Source organism: Lingula anatina, chromosome 3, assembly GCF_051362555.1.
Source record: "Lingula anatina isolate TDL-2025a chromosome 3, LinAna3.0, whole genome shotgun sequence".
NCBI lineage: Eukaryota > Metazoa > Brachiopoda > Lingulata > Lingulida > Lingulidae > Lingula > Lingula anatina.
This window is the reverse complement of record NC_141769.1, coordinates 29883337-29903718: the sequence shown is the minus strand read 5'-3', so window position 1 is coordinate 29903718 and position 20382 is coordinate 29883337. Positions and strand designations below refer to the sequence as shown.

The following is a 20382-nucleotide window of genomic DNA, read 5'->3' as shown; positions in this document are numbered from 1 at the left end:
CTGAAAAAATTGAACATAAACAAAAGTATGTCAAATATCACTGCCTGTAAATTATACATTTTTCTTTATCACTTCCGGTTTTGGTGGTGTGGTAAATTTGAAGCACAAGAATCATGGAGTTGCTTGTTAAAATGTAGTTCGCAAAATTGATCTTCACAGATTTTACCTTTGATTAGTTTTGTTTCATAGGTAAAATGATAAAGAGAAGATGGCAACTATGGTTTTTAGAACTCCAGGAGTCTCCGAAGTCTGAGAAGTTCGGGTTGAGGGCCTAATGCCTGGCAGCGGTGAAAACACTTAACAGTGATTTGAAGGTAAATGTTCCTCCCTTTTCTTCATACAAGATTTTTTCAACTGAGCATGGCCGCATTATGCACAGGTCTTAATTATATTGCAGGGGCGTAACCAGACCTTTTTTAAAAAATGGTACGCACAGATTTTCAAAATTCCCAGGAACAGCTAAATGTACGTAAAATTTACGCAACAGGTGAAGGGCAGCTTAAATTTTATGTGCCAAATATCATAGATTAGTTTTCACCATAAATAAAATCATCACTTAAAGTTTAAGATATTCCCACTATATAATTAAGTTCCAGTAACTGTATATTACTTCACCCAGAACCAACTCTTTTGTTAGGTCGTCCAAAATTTCCATCTGTACATGTAATTTCCTTGAACATTTCAGGGCGTCCAACTTTTTCAAGTACCATGAGGGGGAGGAGGGGTAAAAATTTAATGAAAAAAAATGTATGAAAAAGGAGTAAACTTCAAAGGGGAGGGAGGGTTAAAAATAATCAATAACGATCTACTGCTGACGCCTTTTCACGAAAGGGTATCAGGACAATTCCCCCCCCCCCCCCCCCGGACAATTCCCCCCCGGACTATTCCCCGCGGCCAATCCCCCCCCCCCCGCACGATTCCCCCCGAAGAATATATATATTTATATACAAATATAAAGTAAAGAGTACAAAGTTCAAATCTTTTCATCCATTTTCTGAATATTTCTTAGTGTGATGATGCAAATCAAGGATAGATAATATTATTTTTATTAAACAAATTATTTTCATGGAGTACAAATACATAAAATTTTCGAGATCAAAGTACAGAACTTTTTTTTTTTTTAATCTGATCAAAGTATATCTCCAGGTAAAGGAGGGGTAAACAGATGATATCACTCATCCAGGTAGCCCTTTGATGAATTAACTGTTACTTTTAATTGCTTTATTTCTCCCCCCTTGATTGAGTAAGTCTTGAATAAAGAAGCATCTCTAGGGAGAGGTGGGGTAAACAGATTTTCTAGCTTATTCAGGTATCCCTGTGACTATTTGTCACTTTTAATTGCTTGACCACTATCCACCACCCACCACATTAAAAATATTTATAAAATATCTGACAGTGTTTACCTGTTCATCTGTTTACCCCACCTTGACCTGAAGGATAGGTGGTTATACTTAGATATTTAATAAATCTTCCTGTACTTGTACTCATTGAAAAGGGAATTTGTTATAAAATAATTTGTTTCATGATGAAGTTGTATTATCACACTAAAAATATTAATAAAATGGATGACATGTTTTATACTTTACACTTTCTACTTTATATTTATATATAAATATATATTTCTTGGGGGGGAATCGTCCGGGGGGAGAATTGTCCTGGGGAGGAATTGTACGGGGGGAATAGTTGGGGGGGGGGGGGGAATTGTCCTAGAATCTCACGAAAGAACTCCCTTAAATGAATATGAAAATTGCTCTTTGTCTCCCACAGATCGCGAACGATCTCCGACTTTCAATATTCCACCAACAAAGTCTCTTGAACGGATATGAAAAATGCTTTCTCATTACGCTTGCATCTTGATGGATCTCCCACTGAAGATATAGATACGAAAATTACCTTCTCCTTTAGCTAGGGTCGGAAACTATCTCTTGCTCCCGATCTTCGGCTAACGAAAGCTCTTGAACAGATATGAAAATTGCCTTCTCATCTCTTTCGGATTGTGAATGATATCTCGCTGATGATAGTCCATCAGAAGTCCTGGAACACTAAGCTGGAGAAAACCAATTTATTGGCACTATCATACTGTCACATCCGCTAATACTGTCATTGATTGTCATTTCAGATGGATTTATATACCCATGTAGTAAGCGCACAATGTATGTGGATTCTGCATACATACAGACTGCCATAACTCTGTCAGTGTTATGCATATACATGTAATTCCTACTCTCATGTAAGCTTTTTGGGTCTGTTGCTTGCTCTGACAAAATACAGGGATCCAATGGCTTCGTTTGTCACTCTATCAGACAGTATCATAGAGGAGAACAATGAGACGAAGCTAGCTCAGTTAGTACAGCAAATGATCCAGTATTGTTCTACTTCTGGAAAACCAGAGGCTGTCCCACAGAATCTGTTGTTGAAGTTAATTACAATGCTGAATGTGGACTACATGTTGTCACTGAAGACCATGGCATGTGCTTTATTAAGCCTGTTATGCCATAATGATCCAGATACAAAGGTACCAGTACCAGTACAGCAAGTTTCTGTTAAAAACAGTATGCTTCAATAGAAGAAGTGTCGTAATGGGAACCTACTGTTGGAATCATGTTAATAAAGTAAAATGATACATTATTGTGAGATGCTGTCGTTTGTTTATTTAGTCATTTACATTAAAAAATAAGTTATATCAGTGATTCCAATTATTTTATTATTATTATTATTTTTTTTTTTTTGCAATCTATTTCATATATATGCAATTGCTGACCTGAATTTTATGTAAGATATAATCCTTATACCTAATGAATTTGTGTTTGCCTCAGTTTGTCCTGATTTTATATCAGCTCTATGTTTAACATAATGTAGGTGGCTGTGGTCAAGAAGGAAGTTCTAAGGCCCATTTGGAACACATGCACACACATATGTCGAGATGGACTACCAGACTTGGAATCTTCTAGTCATATAAGACTCCTTCAGTATCTGGAGCAGATGGTGCTGCTGTTACGTAAACTCTCCTATGGGGAGGCATACAACCAGTTTCAAATACTCAAAGCCGGACTGATCAAATTGCTTTTGCAGATAGCAGATATGCAGAACTTGTATTTTTATACATATCATCCAGAAGCTGTAAGCTTCTTAAGAAATTTTACCAAGGGAAAAGACCTAATTGGCAAGGTATCACCACTTGTTGATGGAGAGAAAGAGGAGATACTTTCCCAGTACCTAAAATGTGACTCCAACAGCATACTTCAGTCTGCATCATCTTTCGTTGTTGAACTTTACGATACCACTGATAAAACCATTGATGTTGTAGTAAAAGAGGAAATGCTAAAGCGAGGACTTGCATGGCCAGAGATAAAGCCTCCTTTAAATACTCAGAAAGAGCAGAATCAGAAAATTTCCCAATCAGAATATTTGGTGTCAGGTGTTGAGATAAAGGTAAAATTGCTTGATGAAAGATTGATAACAAAAAACAATATTATTAAAATTGCATGTAAACATACGACTACATGTACATGCTTAACTTCTGACTTAACTTCAGTATGTTAATTAGGACTTCAACTCTTCCCCAAAAATACATCAAGTTGAACATGCATAAGTGTTCATATTTGTTGTCATATTTACCATCATATTTACAATCATTTATTTTAAGTTCGCAAATTTGTGAATCCCTTTGACTGCACAGCTATAATAAACCTGTGTTTCTTCAGGATATCCCAGAGAGCACAGATGACTGGTTGGATATCAGAGTCAGCCATGTCATCAGTCCTCAGTACTTCATGGCATATGTGGGAGGATTGGACACTCTGAGCACAGTAGAACAAGTCCAGAAGACAATAGCAGAGCAAGTAGACAGCAAAGGGGTGAAACTGAAAAAGGCTCCAGAACCTGGCCAGTTTGTGTGTGTCACATTGGATGGGATGGGACACTGCCGTGGACAGGTGGGGGGACATGAGTGACAGTGACAAAAGGGCTCATTCACTATGAAACTATTGTTATATTGTATATTATATTTTTTAGTATCATTGAATAAATTATTTTTAATTGTAATATTTTTTCAACAAGATATTATATTTTTTCATATAAAGACATAAGCTGTGTTATTTTTCTCCATGCAGATATTAAGGGTGAGAGACGAGGTGTGTTCAGTGTATGTCCTGGATCATGGCGTGGTCAGCAAGGTACCCTGGAGTGACATGTATTACTTGACTAAAGAGATGAACCTGGGCAAAATCCCACCACAGGCAACCCTGTGTAGACTAAAAGGTTCGTAGAAAATTTTAATATAAAATTCAGATATAATGAATTTATTATCATGCAGCTACATTTACATTGAGAAGCTTGATAGTATACTAAATAACTGATTCAGGATTATTATCCTAGGCTAGTGGTGTAGTTATTGCAGGCATTTGGAGTCTCTTTACAGAGATTTAAAGACAGCTATTTTTAACAGGCTGATGTTCTATAAGGGCAGATTTTGTATTATAGAATCTGTCAAAATATGGTTCTGAAAAATAATTCATACAAAGTTTTTTATTTCTGTCAAGGAGTAGGACCTACACCTATCAGCAATCAACTTCTTGCCAACACATTAGGAGCACTGTGCAATCTATGCCAGGAGAAATATGTTCTAGGTGAGAGACTTTCTGAATGAACCATGATTGTTTGTTTGTTTGTTTAATATATAGTAATATCAAATTTTCAGTAACTTAAGATTACTTGAATAAATACGAATCTTTTAGACAGAGTCATTTATATGACAAAATGGATATAAATATATTGATTCCTTTTGATATTCCTATGATTCACTATTGCTGCAATACAAAGTAAGATCATTTAAATAAGAATTAACTGGAATAAAATTTGGTGCTTAAATATTGAATTGCTAACATGGTGTTGTCTATATCTATCCCTTTACTTGAAATTGAAAGCTTTGGATTAAAAAAAGGTCACAGTGATTTATTATTATTTTTTACTATAGGTGGCGCTGTACTCACTGATGGGGGTATGGGAGTTATTCTGCCCCTCACAAGAGTGCCGGATGGTAAGATAGCAGAAAAAGCTCTGGAAGTCCTGATTAATCTAGGAAAACAGCAGAGTCTGAGGGAAAAGGTTGCAAGTTTGGGAGGCTTGCAGTGTTTGATAGGTAGTTATAGCACATCACAACCTTTTAAAAGTGTAACTGAGACATCTGGTAATTTCTTTATTACCACTCTGAAACATCTGTTTTGTTAACCATGAAACATTTTGCCACTTTTTGTTACTAATAATGGTTGATGGAAATGTAATCTGTAACTGTCATGCTGTGTCGCCTGAAAACTTAAATTATTTTATAATCATTTGAGTACCATTCAAAGAAATAACTGGTCTTCAAAGAATGTATAGTCTGACGGTAATAATTTTTTTCTCACGACTAATGGGAACTAGATCATTTTGGCCTGTGTCTGTTCAATATGGAGGCCTACATTTTAATATATGATTAAATTAAATATTTGAGACCTATTTTAATGATTTCATAGATATGTGCCATAGTTATATATCCGGTGCCGACCATGCCATAGAAGAACAGGTATTAGAGAAATGTTTGCTGGCACTAAATAACCTGTTGTATGGAAATGCTGCCAACAAGAAGATGTTTGCTTACTTGAAGGGTAACCTATCTCCATCTTTTTACCCATAAATTAAAGACATATGTTAACATGTGTATTGCATGAATGTATAAAATTCAACTGTTGAACAGATTCTGGTCTGATAAAAATTCTGATTCTGATAAAGATCATACTATTTTTATATATACTCGGTATTTATATGTTGAGCTTCATGCACGGATTTCTTAATGCATCTTAGCCATCTGTTTTGTGACCTCCAATGCAAAAAATTGAAATATGTACATACAAGTGTCTGCGTGTGATATATAAGCAATAATTATTTGGCAAAAGCTGAATTTTTTTTGTTACTGTTATCTTACAGCCAACTCAGTGTGATAAAAAAAATTCGGCTTCTGCCAATAATAAATCTGTATGATCCAACTACCAAACTAATGAACATTGCTTATATATATATTTATAGGTATCCAAGCACTGCTGCAGTTGGAGTCTTCTCTAGATGACGGGAGTGTTAAGACAAAGCTGATGCAGGTCCTTCGAACCTTTACAGGCAGTGCCAACCTAAGGCAGGAAAGTGGGGACAGAAGAGTGGGAAGAGCCAGGGAAAGGTACAGTGGACTTGCTTTCCTATCTCTAGTGCTTTTTTAATGGAAATATATTAAATATATATTTTTGACTTAATCATTATACAACCATTAGTTTTATTGTGTCGCTGTAATATATAGAAATATGCATTTTGGCTTGTTAGGTTTTCTTAAATTAAGTTAAGTTTTTTTACCTTTTTATGTACAGACACAGATGTGTCTGTACATATAGCCATCATCTGCGTCTGTCGTCGCCGTCGTCGCCGTCGCCATGCACTTTTACCGATAACACGATAAGTGGAAAACCATTTTGCCTTTTGATTTGAAACTTGCAGAACTGATGAATATTCATAATACGCAGGTCAAGTTCGAAAATCAGCATGATCGGGTCACTCTTAGGGAATTTATGCTGTTTTTTCACTTTTTTCAACATATATGCAGCACCGATAACACGATAAGTGGAAAACCATTGTACCTTTTGACTTGAAACTTACAGAACTGATGAATATTCATAATATGCAGGTCAAGTTCGAAAATCGGCATGATTGGGCCATTTTTAGGGAATTTATGCTGTTTTTTCACTTTTTCAGCATATATGCAGCACCGATAACACAGTAAGTGGAAAACCATTTTACCTTTTGGCTTGAAACTTACAGAACTGATGAAAATTCTTAATACGCAGGTCAAGTTCGAAAATCAGCATGATTGGGCCATTTTTAGGGAATTTATGCTGTTTTTTCACTTTTCAATATAAATGCAACACTGATAACACAATATAAGAAAAACGGGTTGGCCAATTGGCATTATATTCACAGGAGTGGTCAATCTTACTAAAATGCAGGTTGAGTTCGAAAATCAGCATAATCGGGCCATTATTTTAGAAGTTATACTGTTTTTTCACATTTCCTCAGATTCAATTATTAGGCATGTTAACAGTCTCATTATTGAACTAATTAGATGTGTAAAAGTGTTTGTTTGATATTTCCTGCATCTTTACAACATTGTTAGTTGATTATGTAAAAAAACATGGTAAACTTGTTATCATGTATTGTGTAATAAAGTGTCAAAAATGGAAATAAACTCATATCATTGCAGTTTGTCAGATTCAATCATCCACTATGTTCAGAATCTCAGAATGGAGGAAATTGGACATTTAACACTGTTCTATTGATACTTTTCCCATCTCATCAATTTTCTTAGTTGGTCATATAAAAATGGCAGTAAAATGTTTATTTTGTTTTATGTTAAAAAAGTGTTAAAAATGGAAATAAACCCATTTCAGGACAGTGCTGTCTTGTTTACATTTTGGCATTTTCAAGATGTGACTTTGAAGTTCCATGGGCCTGAAGACCTTTGCTTGTCATGTTTTCTGAATGTCCATGTTACTAATATTTTATTAATAACATTTGATGGTTATTATGCTGTTAAACACTATGTAACGTTGCATTAAAATTTGAAGAAACCCCTATTTAGGGCACTGCTCCTATGATGACCATTTAAGGGAAAACATGTCACTTGCTGTTCTCAAACTTACAAGAAAGAAACATGGGTCTAACATACAGCCTCAGTAGGCAATGCAGTCTGTTTGGTAAATTTTTCTGGCAATTTAACAGTTTTTTGTGAAAATTTAATTTTTCACTTATTGACATTTTCAAGGTGCGACTTAGAACCTCCACGGGCTTGAAGACCCTTGCTAGTCACATTTTCTGAAAATCCATGACACGTATATTTTATCATTTAAAATTGATGGTCATTATGCTGTTAAGCATTATGTAATGTTGCATCAAAATAGAAGAAAACACAATATTTGGTGCTGCTGCCATGATGACCATTATGGGAAAACGGTGTTACTTATTACTGTCAAACTTTCAAAAAAGAAACACAGGACTAAAATGCAGCCCGAGTTGGAAAAGCAGTCTAATTGGCTTCTTTTTCTGGAAGTTATACACTTAGTGAAATATTCATTATCTTTTTGGCATATTCATTGTGGGACTCAGAGCTCCCATGGACATGAAGCCTAATGGTAATCAAATTTTCTACATGTCCATGCTATTTATAGTCAATAATCAAAAATTGGTGATAATTATTCTATAATTTATTATGTAATGTTACATCAAAATTGACAATAATCTTTTTGCACTGCTACTGCAAACATTATGAAAAGAAAACTGTGTTACTTATTATTATATTTAACTTATAAGTACGATTTTTAGGATTGGCATGCAGTTCAAATTAGAAAGCCAGGTCAATTGGGTCATCATTTTTATTAAATTTATGCATTTTTTGTGAAATTTTCATTTTTCTCATTCTGGCACTTTCTAATTGAAAACTTGAACTCTGATGGGCCTGGAGCCTTATGCTTTTACTTTCATTAGCGTTACCTGTTGTGCATAATTAAAATTTTATGTTGACTGTGCAGTTAAACATAATGTATTATTGCATCAGAATTGGGCAGTCTCCTGTTTTTGTGCATTATTGTTTTCTGCTTTTCTTAAGTTGTGACTTATGGGCCTGAAGACCTTTGATAGACAAATTTGTGTGGTCAGTCTGTTAATTCCCCTTGGGTATTCACAAGGCTAATTTCAGTGCTATAAACTCATTTACCTAATTAAGTAGCCATTAATTGAAATTTCATAAAGCACACTTGTTGATATTTCCCTGTTAAGCTCTCTGCTAGATAACATAGTGTCCATAATAAGGAAGGAGTGAATAACAGCTTCATTAGAATTATATTTTTGTTGTTTCTATTTAATTTTTTCTCCAACACTGGCATTTTTAAGATCTGATTTTTAACTCCCATCCACCTGAGGCTGTGCACATTTTCAGTATTTCCACATAAGCAGCTGTATTGGTATTTATGTCTTTAAACACGATGTAATATTATTTTATGCACTGTCATCATTTTTCATATATAGGGACTTTCATCATGTGAATTTTAACTCTCATGGTCCTAACATTGTAATCTTATTGAAAGGGTGGATTAAGACCATCTTCTGGGTCTCCTGGAAGACAGTCAGATTTTACAGTTTATATTAACGGGTTTCTGTTGGAAGACTATCAAAATGGAGGATGGATCAACAAAGATACTTTGGAATACTGTCAGAAAATATCTCTGAATCTGCTCCTGTTATTGACCATGTTACCTGTTGTGCATGATTAAAAATCAGTGTTGACTGACTGTGCGTTTATAAGCATTTATTATTGCATCAAAATTGACATAATGACCTATTTTGCATCTTTTTTTTTCTGTTTTTTGTCTGTACATTTGACAGCTTTGCTGCCTTGTTAATGGTGTGATGAACTTTGGGTCATGTTCCTGTAAGATACTTAAATTGATTCAAAGTGTCCCATAGAAAGAGAATCTATTGGATATTGCATTTTTTTAAGTTGTTTGCTTTTTGTTTTTGTTGTCTTTTGGGGAAACCCCACCTTAATACAGTTTGAATTTCTATATATATTGCTTAATAATTAAAATTTCTTATTTAACAGAATAAAAAGGAATACTGATGAAAAAGATCAAACAGCCCTACTTGACATTTGCCTTGCATCTCCGTCATCACTTGGGGAAGAAAGAGGGCGCAGCAGTAGCAGGAGTGGGCGGAGTTGTAGCAGAGATAGACCAATCAGGAGAGGGAGGGGAAGTGACAGTGATCTTGAGAGAAAGCCAGCTCTGGGATCCCTATCCAGAGATAGGCTGTTACAGGTACATTGTACAATGTACTACTATTTTGGGTATTTAGGGCCATGTTGAAAGAAAAATGGGAATGGAACAAAAATGATTTGAACCATTTTTTAGCTGGCAGAAATCTTTCCAAGGTGAGCCTAGAGTATAACCTAACTTAACTGGCAAGATCACAATCTGTACTTTTCTCTACTGTACCATACTGTACGATGCCATCATAATATGACATATTATGCCATGCTGTAGTATGCCATGCCATGACTTACCATACTGTGTCAAGTCTTGCCATACCATGTCATGACTTGCTATGTCATGTCGTACAGCCATGACTTGCCATACCATGTCATGACTTGCTATGACTTGCTGTAGCATTCCATACCATGTAGTTCTTTGCCATTCTTTATCATGCCATGCCATGCCATGCCATGCCGTAACTTCATATGATTTTCTCTTACTGTACCATAATTTACTATATCTAATTCCAGGAGAGTTCCAGTGATGATGAGATATATGACTCTGCAGCCAGGACCTATTCCTCAGGAGAAGAGGCTGGAGGACTGCCAGTCATTGCATTGCCAGGTACGTTGTAAATTAGAATAAGTAGCTTTTATCAACATGTTCAGATCTGAGTCCCTGAATCCACTTTGGGTAAATTTTGAGAAATTTTAACTGGAAATGCAATTTTTTGTAGACTTGTAGACAAGCTCTCAGGGCTAATGTTGTTTTAAGGTTGCTGCTTTGTTGACGAATATGGAAGAAAGGTATGGGAAATTTTTGTGCTGTTCATGAATTAAATTCTGTAAAAAATGTTGTTTACAAATATTTATTTCAAACAAACCTGTAAGAAAAATATATTCTTCTCGAATAGGTTGCTTTTGTTTGTTTCAGACCCTAGCAAACCAGTGAATACTGCTACCTTGTATGAGCTCAGTGAAAAGAACTATTATATATTAGGTAAGGAGCATTTTATACATTATTTGATGGATATTCAGAAAACATTTATTTTTCTGTTTTTTAAATTTTGAGGAAATCACTATATATTAATATTATTGGTAAGAACCTTCTAGTAATAGATAACCAAAAAAATAAATATTATATTTATCTCTTGAGACAGTGACTTGAATTGTGAAGAGATATAAAGTTATATATCTGTAGCTATTTCATATTTGAACTTTTAAAACTAACAAAGTGAAGTGGTCCTGGCAAAGTTATTAGGATATCTGGTAATCAGTTTTGCTGTTGGTCTTTAATATGTAGATCTTTGCTAATACTATAAACTCATTTTCCAGATCAGAAAGTCTCCTTCAAGCAAGATGATCTTCATGAGTTGAGGAGTACTAGAGACGTGAAAAAAGTGATGTTTAAAACTGTTGAGAAACTAATCTGTGGTTTTATGAATCAAGGTAAGAAATGAAAAATTGATACAAAACATATGACATATCAGTGAAAGACTGATTGTGGCACATTTAAACTCAAGTGACAACGCAGAAAGTAGCTCTCACAGGCTAAGGTCAGACAAAACTGAAACATTGGTTAAGAAGAGGGACTCGCACTTTGAGGAAACCTTATTATTTTTTTACCTTTTGCATCACATGTTAAAAAACAAAAAGTGGCCACTTGCTAACCAACTGATCAATTTTGACTGGCCAAAGAATACCTTATAAGATGCAATACCACATTGTATTATCTTAATGTACATCAGAAACTAAGAGCTATTTGTTCAAGCACGTGAAAACTCTGAGACTGTCAGGAACATGGCTATTAATAATTCTTAGGTGGACATCAAACATAATTATAAGATGAGAGTTAAGCTAGATGTATTTCTTTCTGTACTTCCATTCAGCAATCTCAAAAAAAAAAAAAAAAAAAAAAAAAAATAGAAAAGATAAGAAAAAAAGAAGCTGAAGCTCTATAGGCTATCATCAATGAAGTGAAGTTAATAAAAATTTGTTCTGTCATCAGCAATTCACATGATCAAAACTGCATTATGTCATCAAATTCCCAAGTTAGTTTATTATCATGGTTTCAATGTTCCAGTTGTTGATGAAGCCACCGTTAAGCTATGGATACAATCACTAGCTAAAACACTGGCTGGCGACATCACCACAGCAGGTTTGGTAAAGTCCCACTTGTGTTACAGGTTACATATATAGAAAATAACTTGATTACTTCCAGGAAAAGGGGGCCATATTTACTTTGGCATCGACACAAACAGCCTGGTGCAGGGAATCAGGATATCCCGCGATGAGAGAGACCGTCTGCGCGTCGGTCTGGATGACATCATGAAGAGGTTCACGCCCGTAGTGAGCCACGCCATGTTTGAGGTGCTGTATTCGCCCGTAGTTCATCCAGACGGTCATGATAACCCACAGACACGGAAACCAGTGAAAGACTTCTGTGTCATAGGTGGGTGGACACATTCAAGGCTGGGTCTTTGATGAAGTCCTGGTGATTTGGTTGAATAAGTGATTGATACTGATGATGAAAACAGAAGTTGCTGTAACCAGTTAAATAACCCTGTAATATTTTTCATAAAGTAAAACAGATTGCAGACTTTTGTATATCAGATATGTTCATACTTCAAAAAAATTATTTAAGCAATGATCCATGCTCATTGTCATGGAATGTGTATGCTAAAGTACTTAGAGAAACCACTTGGGAGAAGTGGTTGAAGCTTGTTTGTTTTATATTAATTTTCTACCCTTTTCATGGTGCCATATGTACTACAACAGTCAGCAGGGAAATCCTTCAAGATGTAGGATATCTTAACATCACAAGCATGGAAAATATTGTCTTGTATTTTAGTGACATTTAGGATGTGACTCAGATCAGTTGTTCCCACTTCGTATGATTCTTGGCCTTTTACTTAATTACTGCTGTCAGTCTTCTCCTAAAAGGTATTCAGGCACAGTGCTAGGTGGGGTTTCAGGGCTGGGTTGGAAGGACCGTCTTTTTAACTGCCAAAATGGTTGGCTCTGAATCAAAATTTGATGTGGATTCTATTCCATTTTTGAAGTTGGGTCGGCTAAGTGAGTGAAAGTGTCCACATTTTCAGAACTCCTCTTTGAGATTACTGGCCTGATACTACTACACTGGTCATTTACCAGGTGCAAGTTTGTTTTGTTTTTTTCACAGTTGGATTTTGGTTTCCCCTCTTTACATTTTATCTTTCTCCTTATGTTTGACTTAAATCAAGATGAAAGTGATACATATGTAACCATGCAGTTTTAATCTCTATTAGCAATTGGTTCTTATCTTTGTTTTGTTGTCCTATTTCCAGAGTTGAGTCTGTCCAAAGCTGGGGATATCTTTCTGACCTCAGACGAGAGGTGTTTCTTGAGGGTAGAAGGGAAAACCAAGTCTTTATACACACAGGTATGCCAAGGATATTAAGAAAGGGAGAGCTGCCGCAAGGGAGTTTAATACCTTATATTAAACTAGCTCCTCCCTCCCCCCCCCCCCCCCACGCTCTCAGTTTCTTTTATGTGAAATACTTATCTTAATATAACTGCATTAGAAATATAAACTTTTAGAGCACAAACTCCCTGCTTCTGTGCATAGGGTGGCCAAGTGTTTATTGTCCATTTTGCTGCCTTTAAATTTGTGTGATATATGTAATGATCAGCTTCTGATGCAACTCTAAAACTAAGTAAGTTACTATTGTGGGTGGTGATTTCAGTCTAAACTACAATCCAGTGCCAGCCTGTGGTTTGGACTCTTTCTGTTTAGGAGATATGAGCCCTTAATTAAGCTTATCCATTATGCAAAGGGTTTCACCACTTCCCTGATAAAATCAGATGTAAGCCTTTCAAGAAAATTAGCTGGCACCAGATTCTAGCAGTCATGTTGTGATTTAATAGGTGTTATAATGTTGTTGATAGCTGTGTGGGTGAGGAATATCTGTTTGAAAGCAATCTTCTGCTGCTGTTATGTCATCAGCTTGGAATTGGCTAATTCGCCCAGTGTCTTTGTGATGCAACATCATCTTCCCATAATCACTTTGACAATGTTTATATCCACATTATCTATTTGGATGAGGAAAAAAATTACGCATACAAAACCCTATTTATTTAGATCCTCCACCAAGCGATAATGAGTACACAAAATATACATCTGTGGGGCTAAGTGTGCCTTGCCTTTGATTTTTTAAGAGAAATTCTCTGGAGGGGGGGTGGGGTGGCCTTCTTCTTTGTATGGTCTGTATGCTCCAAAGAGACTACACATCTTTGCCAATTAGGCAATTAACAAAAACCATAATTGACACTTGGATTGTTTTGTATTAGTTTGAAGCTTCAAGGATAATCGTCTAATTTGATAGCATTCATTACGTGTAAACAGTATATCAGCTTAAATTTTGTATAAGACAGGCAGTTCCAGTTTGCTTTTCCCAGGATATTTAATTACTGGTAATTTGATTGCAGTGTGCATTTTGTAGTCGGTCGAAGCTGGTGCCTTAGAGAAAAAACGAATTAAAAACAGAGCTGTTATTTAGTAAATCCGTTTTTTAAACAGCTCAATCTACTGTGCGGGTGTTTTTTTCCAGGAAATCCGTGAACTGATTGTATCCAGAGAAGAAAGGAAATTCAAGGCCGAGATGGAGCGACTTCTAGAACTTGGCAGAACTTTGAGAATGCACTTGGGTTTCTCGGAGGCCAGTGGAGGTCAATGTCCATAAGCCAGTTAACCTGTTAGAACTGCTATCTGTTGTATGTGTCCCAAGATTGATGCGATCAAGGGATGACTTGTTGAAAAAAAAATCGTTAAATTTCCTTACTCACGATGTGTTGATACGGCCGATGGGTACCCTCTGATGCCTGGTACTTCTAAAATAGTATACAAAATTAAAGATACAATAGTTTTGTAATAGACTACTATCAAACCCTGCGTTCAGAGAGTAGCCGCTGGGTGTTTGAGTAATTGGCATAAGGTGACAGTTATTTATTCTATTCTTTTAATCCCCTAACCATCTGCTATTCCACGAATAGCAAAGTGAAAAAGAAGACTAAAAATTTGTATTTTTCAGAGATATGAGTCCCTCTTGGCTGATGATCACGACGCCTCCTTTATTGTGATGTTGCGGAGCAGTTAATAATTTTTTGACGGAATAGCTAGATTTTAAGAGAGTTAAACTGAAAGAAAAATTGAAAAAAAAAAACACATTTAAAACTTTTTATAGAATATTTGTTAGATAAGTTCTTCCATTTTATTCAATAAATACGATTATTGAACGTGTGTTTTCACATGTACAGATATGTTGTTTGTTATTTAAACTGATGGTGCTGCCAAAACAATTTTAGAAATGATAAATAGTGATTGACACAACTGATCATTTTTGATATCAATTGATATATACGTAACAGTAACGACGTTTAGAGAGAATTCTTCGTACTGCGTTTTGTCATGTCTCGAGAAAAATCTCGAAGACATAAACTGGAGATGCAGGGCGTCTGGAATATGGCAGGGCTAATGCGAAGACAAATGATGTATGCGTGTTTTACAGCATTATTTAATTAACCAAGACAGGGGAATAGGACCAAAGCACACCGATTAATTTACTATTTCATAGTCTAGACTCGAGACACTGGTTGAATGATGACTAAAATGTCTAAAGCCTTTGCTTAGGTATATAAGGTACTGGGTAGAAAGAGGTTGAATAGAAATGGAGAAATACGTGGCGAGATTTTTGGCTGGACAATCCAAAATTAAAAAAATATTTGAAAGATCGACTGTGCACGGTATTTGAAAATATAAAATAAGATCCGGTGAACCTGGCCAAAGCAATAATAAATGAGAGCGCTTTCAAAATAATTTCATTTTTTCCCCGCCAGTGATACACCATTGGGATTTTAGACAAAGGGGATTGTGTTTGTCATCCGTATTAGAGCGTGCTGCATGCTGGCACGAGATGGCACGTTACGTTGTTTAAGAACTTTTTCAATTGCCATTCACTTGTTCAGTAAATAATTGATGTTGAAAAGACTGGTCTCAGATGAAAAGACTGATATTTACTTTGTAGGATGACACTCTGCGTCAAACTGCTCTCAGTTGACTAATTAAAACTCGCCGATTTATGTGGTAAAAAATCTTTATTATAAAGATGATATGCAATTTGACGTCACGTCGATAACTTATGTGTCTTTTTGACTTGAAGATTTTACGAGCTCGGAGCTCCAGAGAGGACAAAAGAAAAAAAAAATAATACTATAGGAAGCCAGTCAATGTTTGTGGGGTTCAGCGGATTGTCTCCTTTTATCTTTAGGTACGGCATTGACTGCACATATTCTCGTCTCCGTTGTCTGAAGTCAGTGTCATGTACGAGTCCCTCGAGATACAAGCCCCGCTTCCCATCGATTTTTACAGGTAAGCCCTGCCAAGGATCCTTATCCTTTTACATCATTACATCATGCTAACCCTAACCTGTAAGAATCTAATGGGAGAGGAGGGGAGGGGGGCAAACACTGTTACGTGGACCATCAGATGCTTAACACCATAGCTGGTGCCGTACACATTTTTTCGTTACCTAAAACAGGCCAATTTTGTTTATAATTTACAGCGGTGATCCCGCTTTTTATACTTACCAGCGCATGCCTTCTACTGTCTTTTTTAAATGGTTGCATAAGTTCTGTATAACTTCATGCATGTACACGTAAGACTGAAAATCAGGGCTTTTATTTTTGGCCCAAACAAATGGCCCATTTGAAACTGGCATAATATGTTGTTATGCAGCGAATTGTCAACATTAGCCAAGTAATGTACTGTGAAGTGACACAAGAGCAATTTTCCCGGTTTGTAGGCGTCGCTTTAAGAAAAGGTCTCCGGAAGCTCATCACGAAGTTCATCTTGCTTAGTTTGTTTATTGTGCCAGTCCATCCTTGCCGCATCAGGATTTGGAAGCAAACCAACAATATAATCGTAAAATTACCATGATTGCCCTGAGTAAAAAGTTGTTATTTTTCTTTGATTTGATTCTAAAAGAATCACGACGGCGAAGAAGGCCACTAATATAATTTATAAAATCAATTTTTAGTATTAATTTGATTTAGTGCGACTTGGTCGTTCTGATTCCTAGACAGCCTATAGAGGCTTTTAGGACTCAGCAGAGACGCTTCTTAGAACTTTTTTTTCGAAATTAGTGATCGACCAAGAAGCTGCTTTAGGCTAACAAATGCTGAAAAGCCAAACCCATATGTGAAAGACCGAATATTTGGAGCCCAGGCCTTGTAAATTAGTCTGTTTTTATTGGAAATGAGACATTGCTTCATTGCAACTATCGAACCACTAGGGTGCAAACTCCACTTGCTTTTGGGCAAGATTTCCTAGCAATAAGATATATTTAGATTGCTTTTAACACTTGAGTCCCTGGATAGCTAAAAAAAAAGAGAGAAAAAAGAAAGCAAAACAACATAACATATTGGCAATGGCATATTTCTACATTTTGTTTTTTCACGAGTACGCCAAACATGGCCGATGTAAAGCCTATAATGGTACTGGTCTAGGTATATGCAGCAAAATTACGTTGACTGGCATATTTTTTGATTCTTTTATGTTACCCCGTTTGCCATTTGGGACCCTAACCCTCCGCCAATACCATCACCCCAAACCTGCTTTCCAAGTGATTCCACTTCTCGTGACTTTGGTACAGAAGAAGGTTCCAGCAAATTGAATTACTGGCACCGGTTCATTTAAAATATGGTCGCCTGGTGACGTATTTTGCACCTTAACCGGTTTAGGAAGATTGCATTACACGTGCCCGTTGATGCATTGTACATAGTTCGTTCATCGATGGGTCGTGTTTTTTTTTTCTTGAAAGAAAATCCTAGTTCTCTGCTCACTCCAAGAACTGTTGGAGCCAACGCCTGCTCGTTGAATGTTCATTTATTTATTATTATTATTTTTAATGATATATTTTATGATGGTTTTAGCGCAGTTATGCTACAATTTGTTTTGACCTCCGTATATCACTAATAGATCGAAATTTACCGTTGCTGATAGCAGTTATCTGAAGGCCATGGAAATATTATGGCAGATATGCATCGCTATTATCTTAGTTATCAGACCTACAAAACCAGATCTAGACAAGTTATTTTGGACTTAAGGAGAGATAAAAGATATGCTATTCTGAGATATGCTGCCAAATAACACAATTTCAGTACTCTAAGGTAAAAGAAAATTTTGTTATTTTTTGTGAGCGTATTTGGAAAATCGTATTAGTAAATGGGATTGTTTCGGAAAATGTGATTATTTTGGCGTAAAATAAAGAATATGACACCTCAAACAAAGCCTAATTGGAATTGGTTCCAGGCGTACTTAATGCTCGAGTGTTTTTCAAGGATTGATTATTCAAGCGTAAAACAAAGAATGTAACATCTCAGAATAGTACGAAAATGGAAATGCTTCCAGGCATTCTAACATGGACAAGCGAAAGTTTATGTTCATGGACTCCAAGCTTTCTTTGAGCTATTACGTAAAAATGAATTTTTGTAGCGTTGCATTTTTATATTCCTTCAAGCTTTAATTTCTTATTCATTTTGCTGTTATCTACACTGTATACTACGCTATTATCGTCACCGTTTATTATTCCTATGTTAGAATTCTAGGCATCTGATTGGTCAGTTTTCATGCACTATGGTAACCAGCTGATGATGATTGTTCAAATATTGCTTGTCACATAATTTTTCTACATCAAGTGGTATACATCAAACTTATCCTCCTGTGATTATTTATCATCACATTTGAAAAATATTTTTAGCACTTTTGACTGTTTTTGATCTTTTTGTATTTTAGATATTCTAATTTTTAAATAATATATTATCAATCACGTAACGAATAAAAACCAAAAGGCTTTAATTTATACCTTGTCGGTTAATCAGTATATAATAAAGCAAACAGAGCACAACCCCTCGTGAACTACAATGCGTAGCTAGGGCACAGTAAGAGGAAATAGGACCCTCGGCTTCAGAGTACACAGGGGAATATGCGCCATTTGTTTATTATTACAGGAATAAACTAAACTAAAAGGCTTCTATTCCGAAACGATGTTTTGTAATTATAATCTAAAACCAAATGAAAATTTTGCGTAGATTTTGTGGTACAAAATGCATATTTTCTTTACTGTAGAAATTCCAATTTATACGACTAGTATCAAAAAAGGAACAGATTTCCAGAGGTGTCAACTTAGTGACTCCTTCTGAAGAAAGATTGCGTGTTTATTTTAGTACAAATAGTCGCACTGAAAGTACGGTTCAGTGATCTCTTCACTAAATGTGTCCCTCGATAGTCTAAGAGGTTACATTCTACACTGCGTTGACTTCTGCCTTTCGTGTGCTAGCCCTGTAATCACAGTTCATTTCAACATCTCTTACACGGATCACACGTTATTGACATATTAACTGACGATAAACATGACCAATACTCTAACCCCCTCACAGAATCCATTACTTAACGTGCACCTGATACTCTACCACGTCTTTCTTTTCCACCAGATAATGTGGACATACACACAATATCTGCTTTTCTAGTCAATCCGGGCAACCTCAGACGCGTACTAATATTAGAACAGTTACTAGAAATATTGGATTGTTGATCACTTGAACGCCTCACAAGGGGAAAAAGAAAATTGTTTGTTACTTAGACCGGGTGAATTTATTGTACGGAAAGCTCTTACACTGCGCTTTCGATGCGTAATTTATAATGCACATTGTATATACACTGTGCATGCAGATGTACAGTATATAGTGTATATTTCACCCAATCACTCACTCGAGGCCTCTCCCTCTCAAGGTCACTTACGGACTGTACAACGTCACTATGAAGCCCCGGGCTATCAAATACTCACAGCTAATGAAGTTTCAATAATTTAGATAGGGCCTATGTACGTCATTTAGCGGTCATCTATCACAATATTTACCTTATTTTTACACCTTAACCGCTTAGGAATATAGTATTACATTTTACTTTAATCGTAAGCGTCTGCCTCTGAGAAAGGTGTTTGGAATTTTTGATTTAGTTTTGATTAATTACTAATGTAATAAGTATCATTTTTACAAGTTTAGTTAGCGAGATCTCTTCGTTAAGCCATTCTCTTTTTTCTTTACCCTTTTTATGGAAAGTGACATAAACAGTTTTAAGGGTAAAGTGATTAGATGTTCGCCATCGCGTGAAGTAGTTTAAGCTTTAGCTGAAGAGCGGCACTTGTAATTATGTTTTTAAAATGTAGATTGTCAGGGCGCGGTGACGGTTCCCTAAGAAAGATTGAAGTCATAAAGACTGTCACATTCTAGCGCGCGCGTGTATATATATATATATATATATATAGAGAGAGAGAGAGAGAGCTAACGTATGAGATAAATTGCTCATACGTAGACAAACTGAAGAGGTTTGTTTCTAGTAGGTAGGCTAACGTGGTAAAAGATGAAAATTTATACTGGCTTAACTAATACAGACAGATGGTTTATTAGCGCGATGAGCGAAAATTGATTCCGGGGAAACGGTCCAACGTCCCTCAGACTATCTATTG

General features: G+C 36.0%; 1 protein-coding gene across 2 annotated transcripts; it reads left to right on the top strand.

Moving 5' to 3' along the window:
- The first annotated feature begins 64 nt into the window (after window positions 1-64).
- Window positions 65-15114, top strand: LOC106175297 (uncharacterized). Of its 2 annotated transcripts, XM_087007526.1 has the most exons (16): window positions 65-314; window positions 2120-2515; window positions 2860-3432; window positions 3705-3935; window positions 4113-4260; window positions 4542-4628; window positions 4976-5140; window positions 5514-5645; window positions 6064-6208; window positions 9674-9887; window positions 10352-10445; window positions 10755-10820; window positions 11156-11269; window positions 12042-12272; window positions 13147-13241; window positions 14410-15114. In XM_087007526.1, the coding sequence occupies exons 2-16, from the start codon at window positions 2279-2281 to the stop codon at window positions 14539-14541; spliced, it is 2664 nt and encodes an 887-aa protein (XP_086863652.1). In that variant the 5' UTR covers window positions 65-314; window positions 2120-2278; the 3' UTR covers window positions 14542-15114. The 2 variants fall into 2 exon arrangements, with proteins under 2 accessions (XP_086863652.1, XP_086863653.1); XM_087007527.1 differs by lacking the exon at window positions 13147-13241.
- Window positions 15115-20382: the final 5268 nt, after the last annotated feature.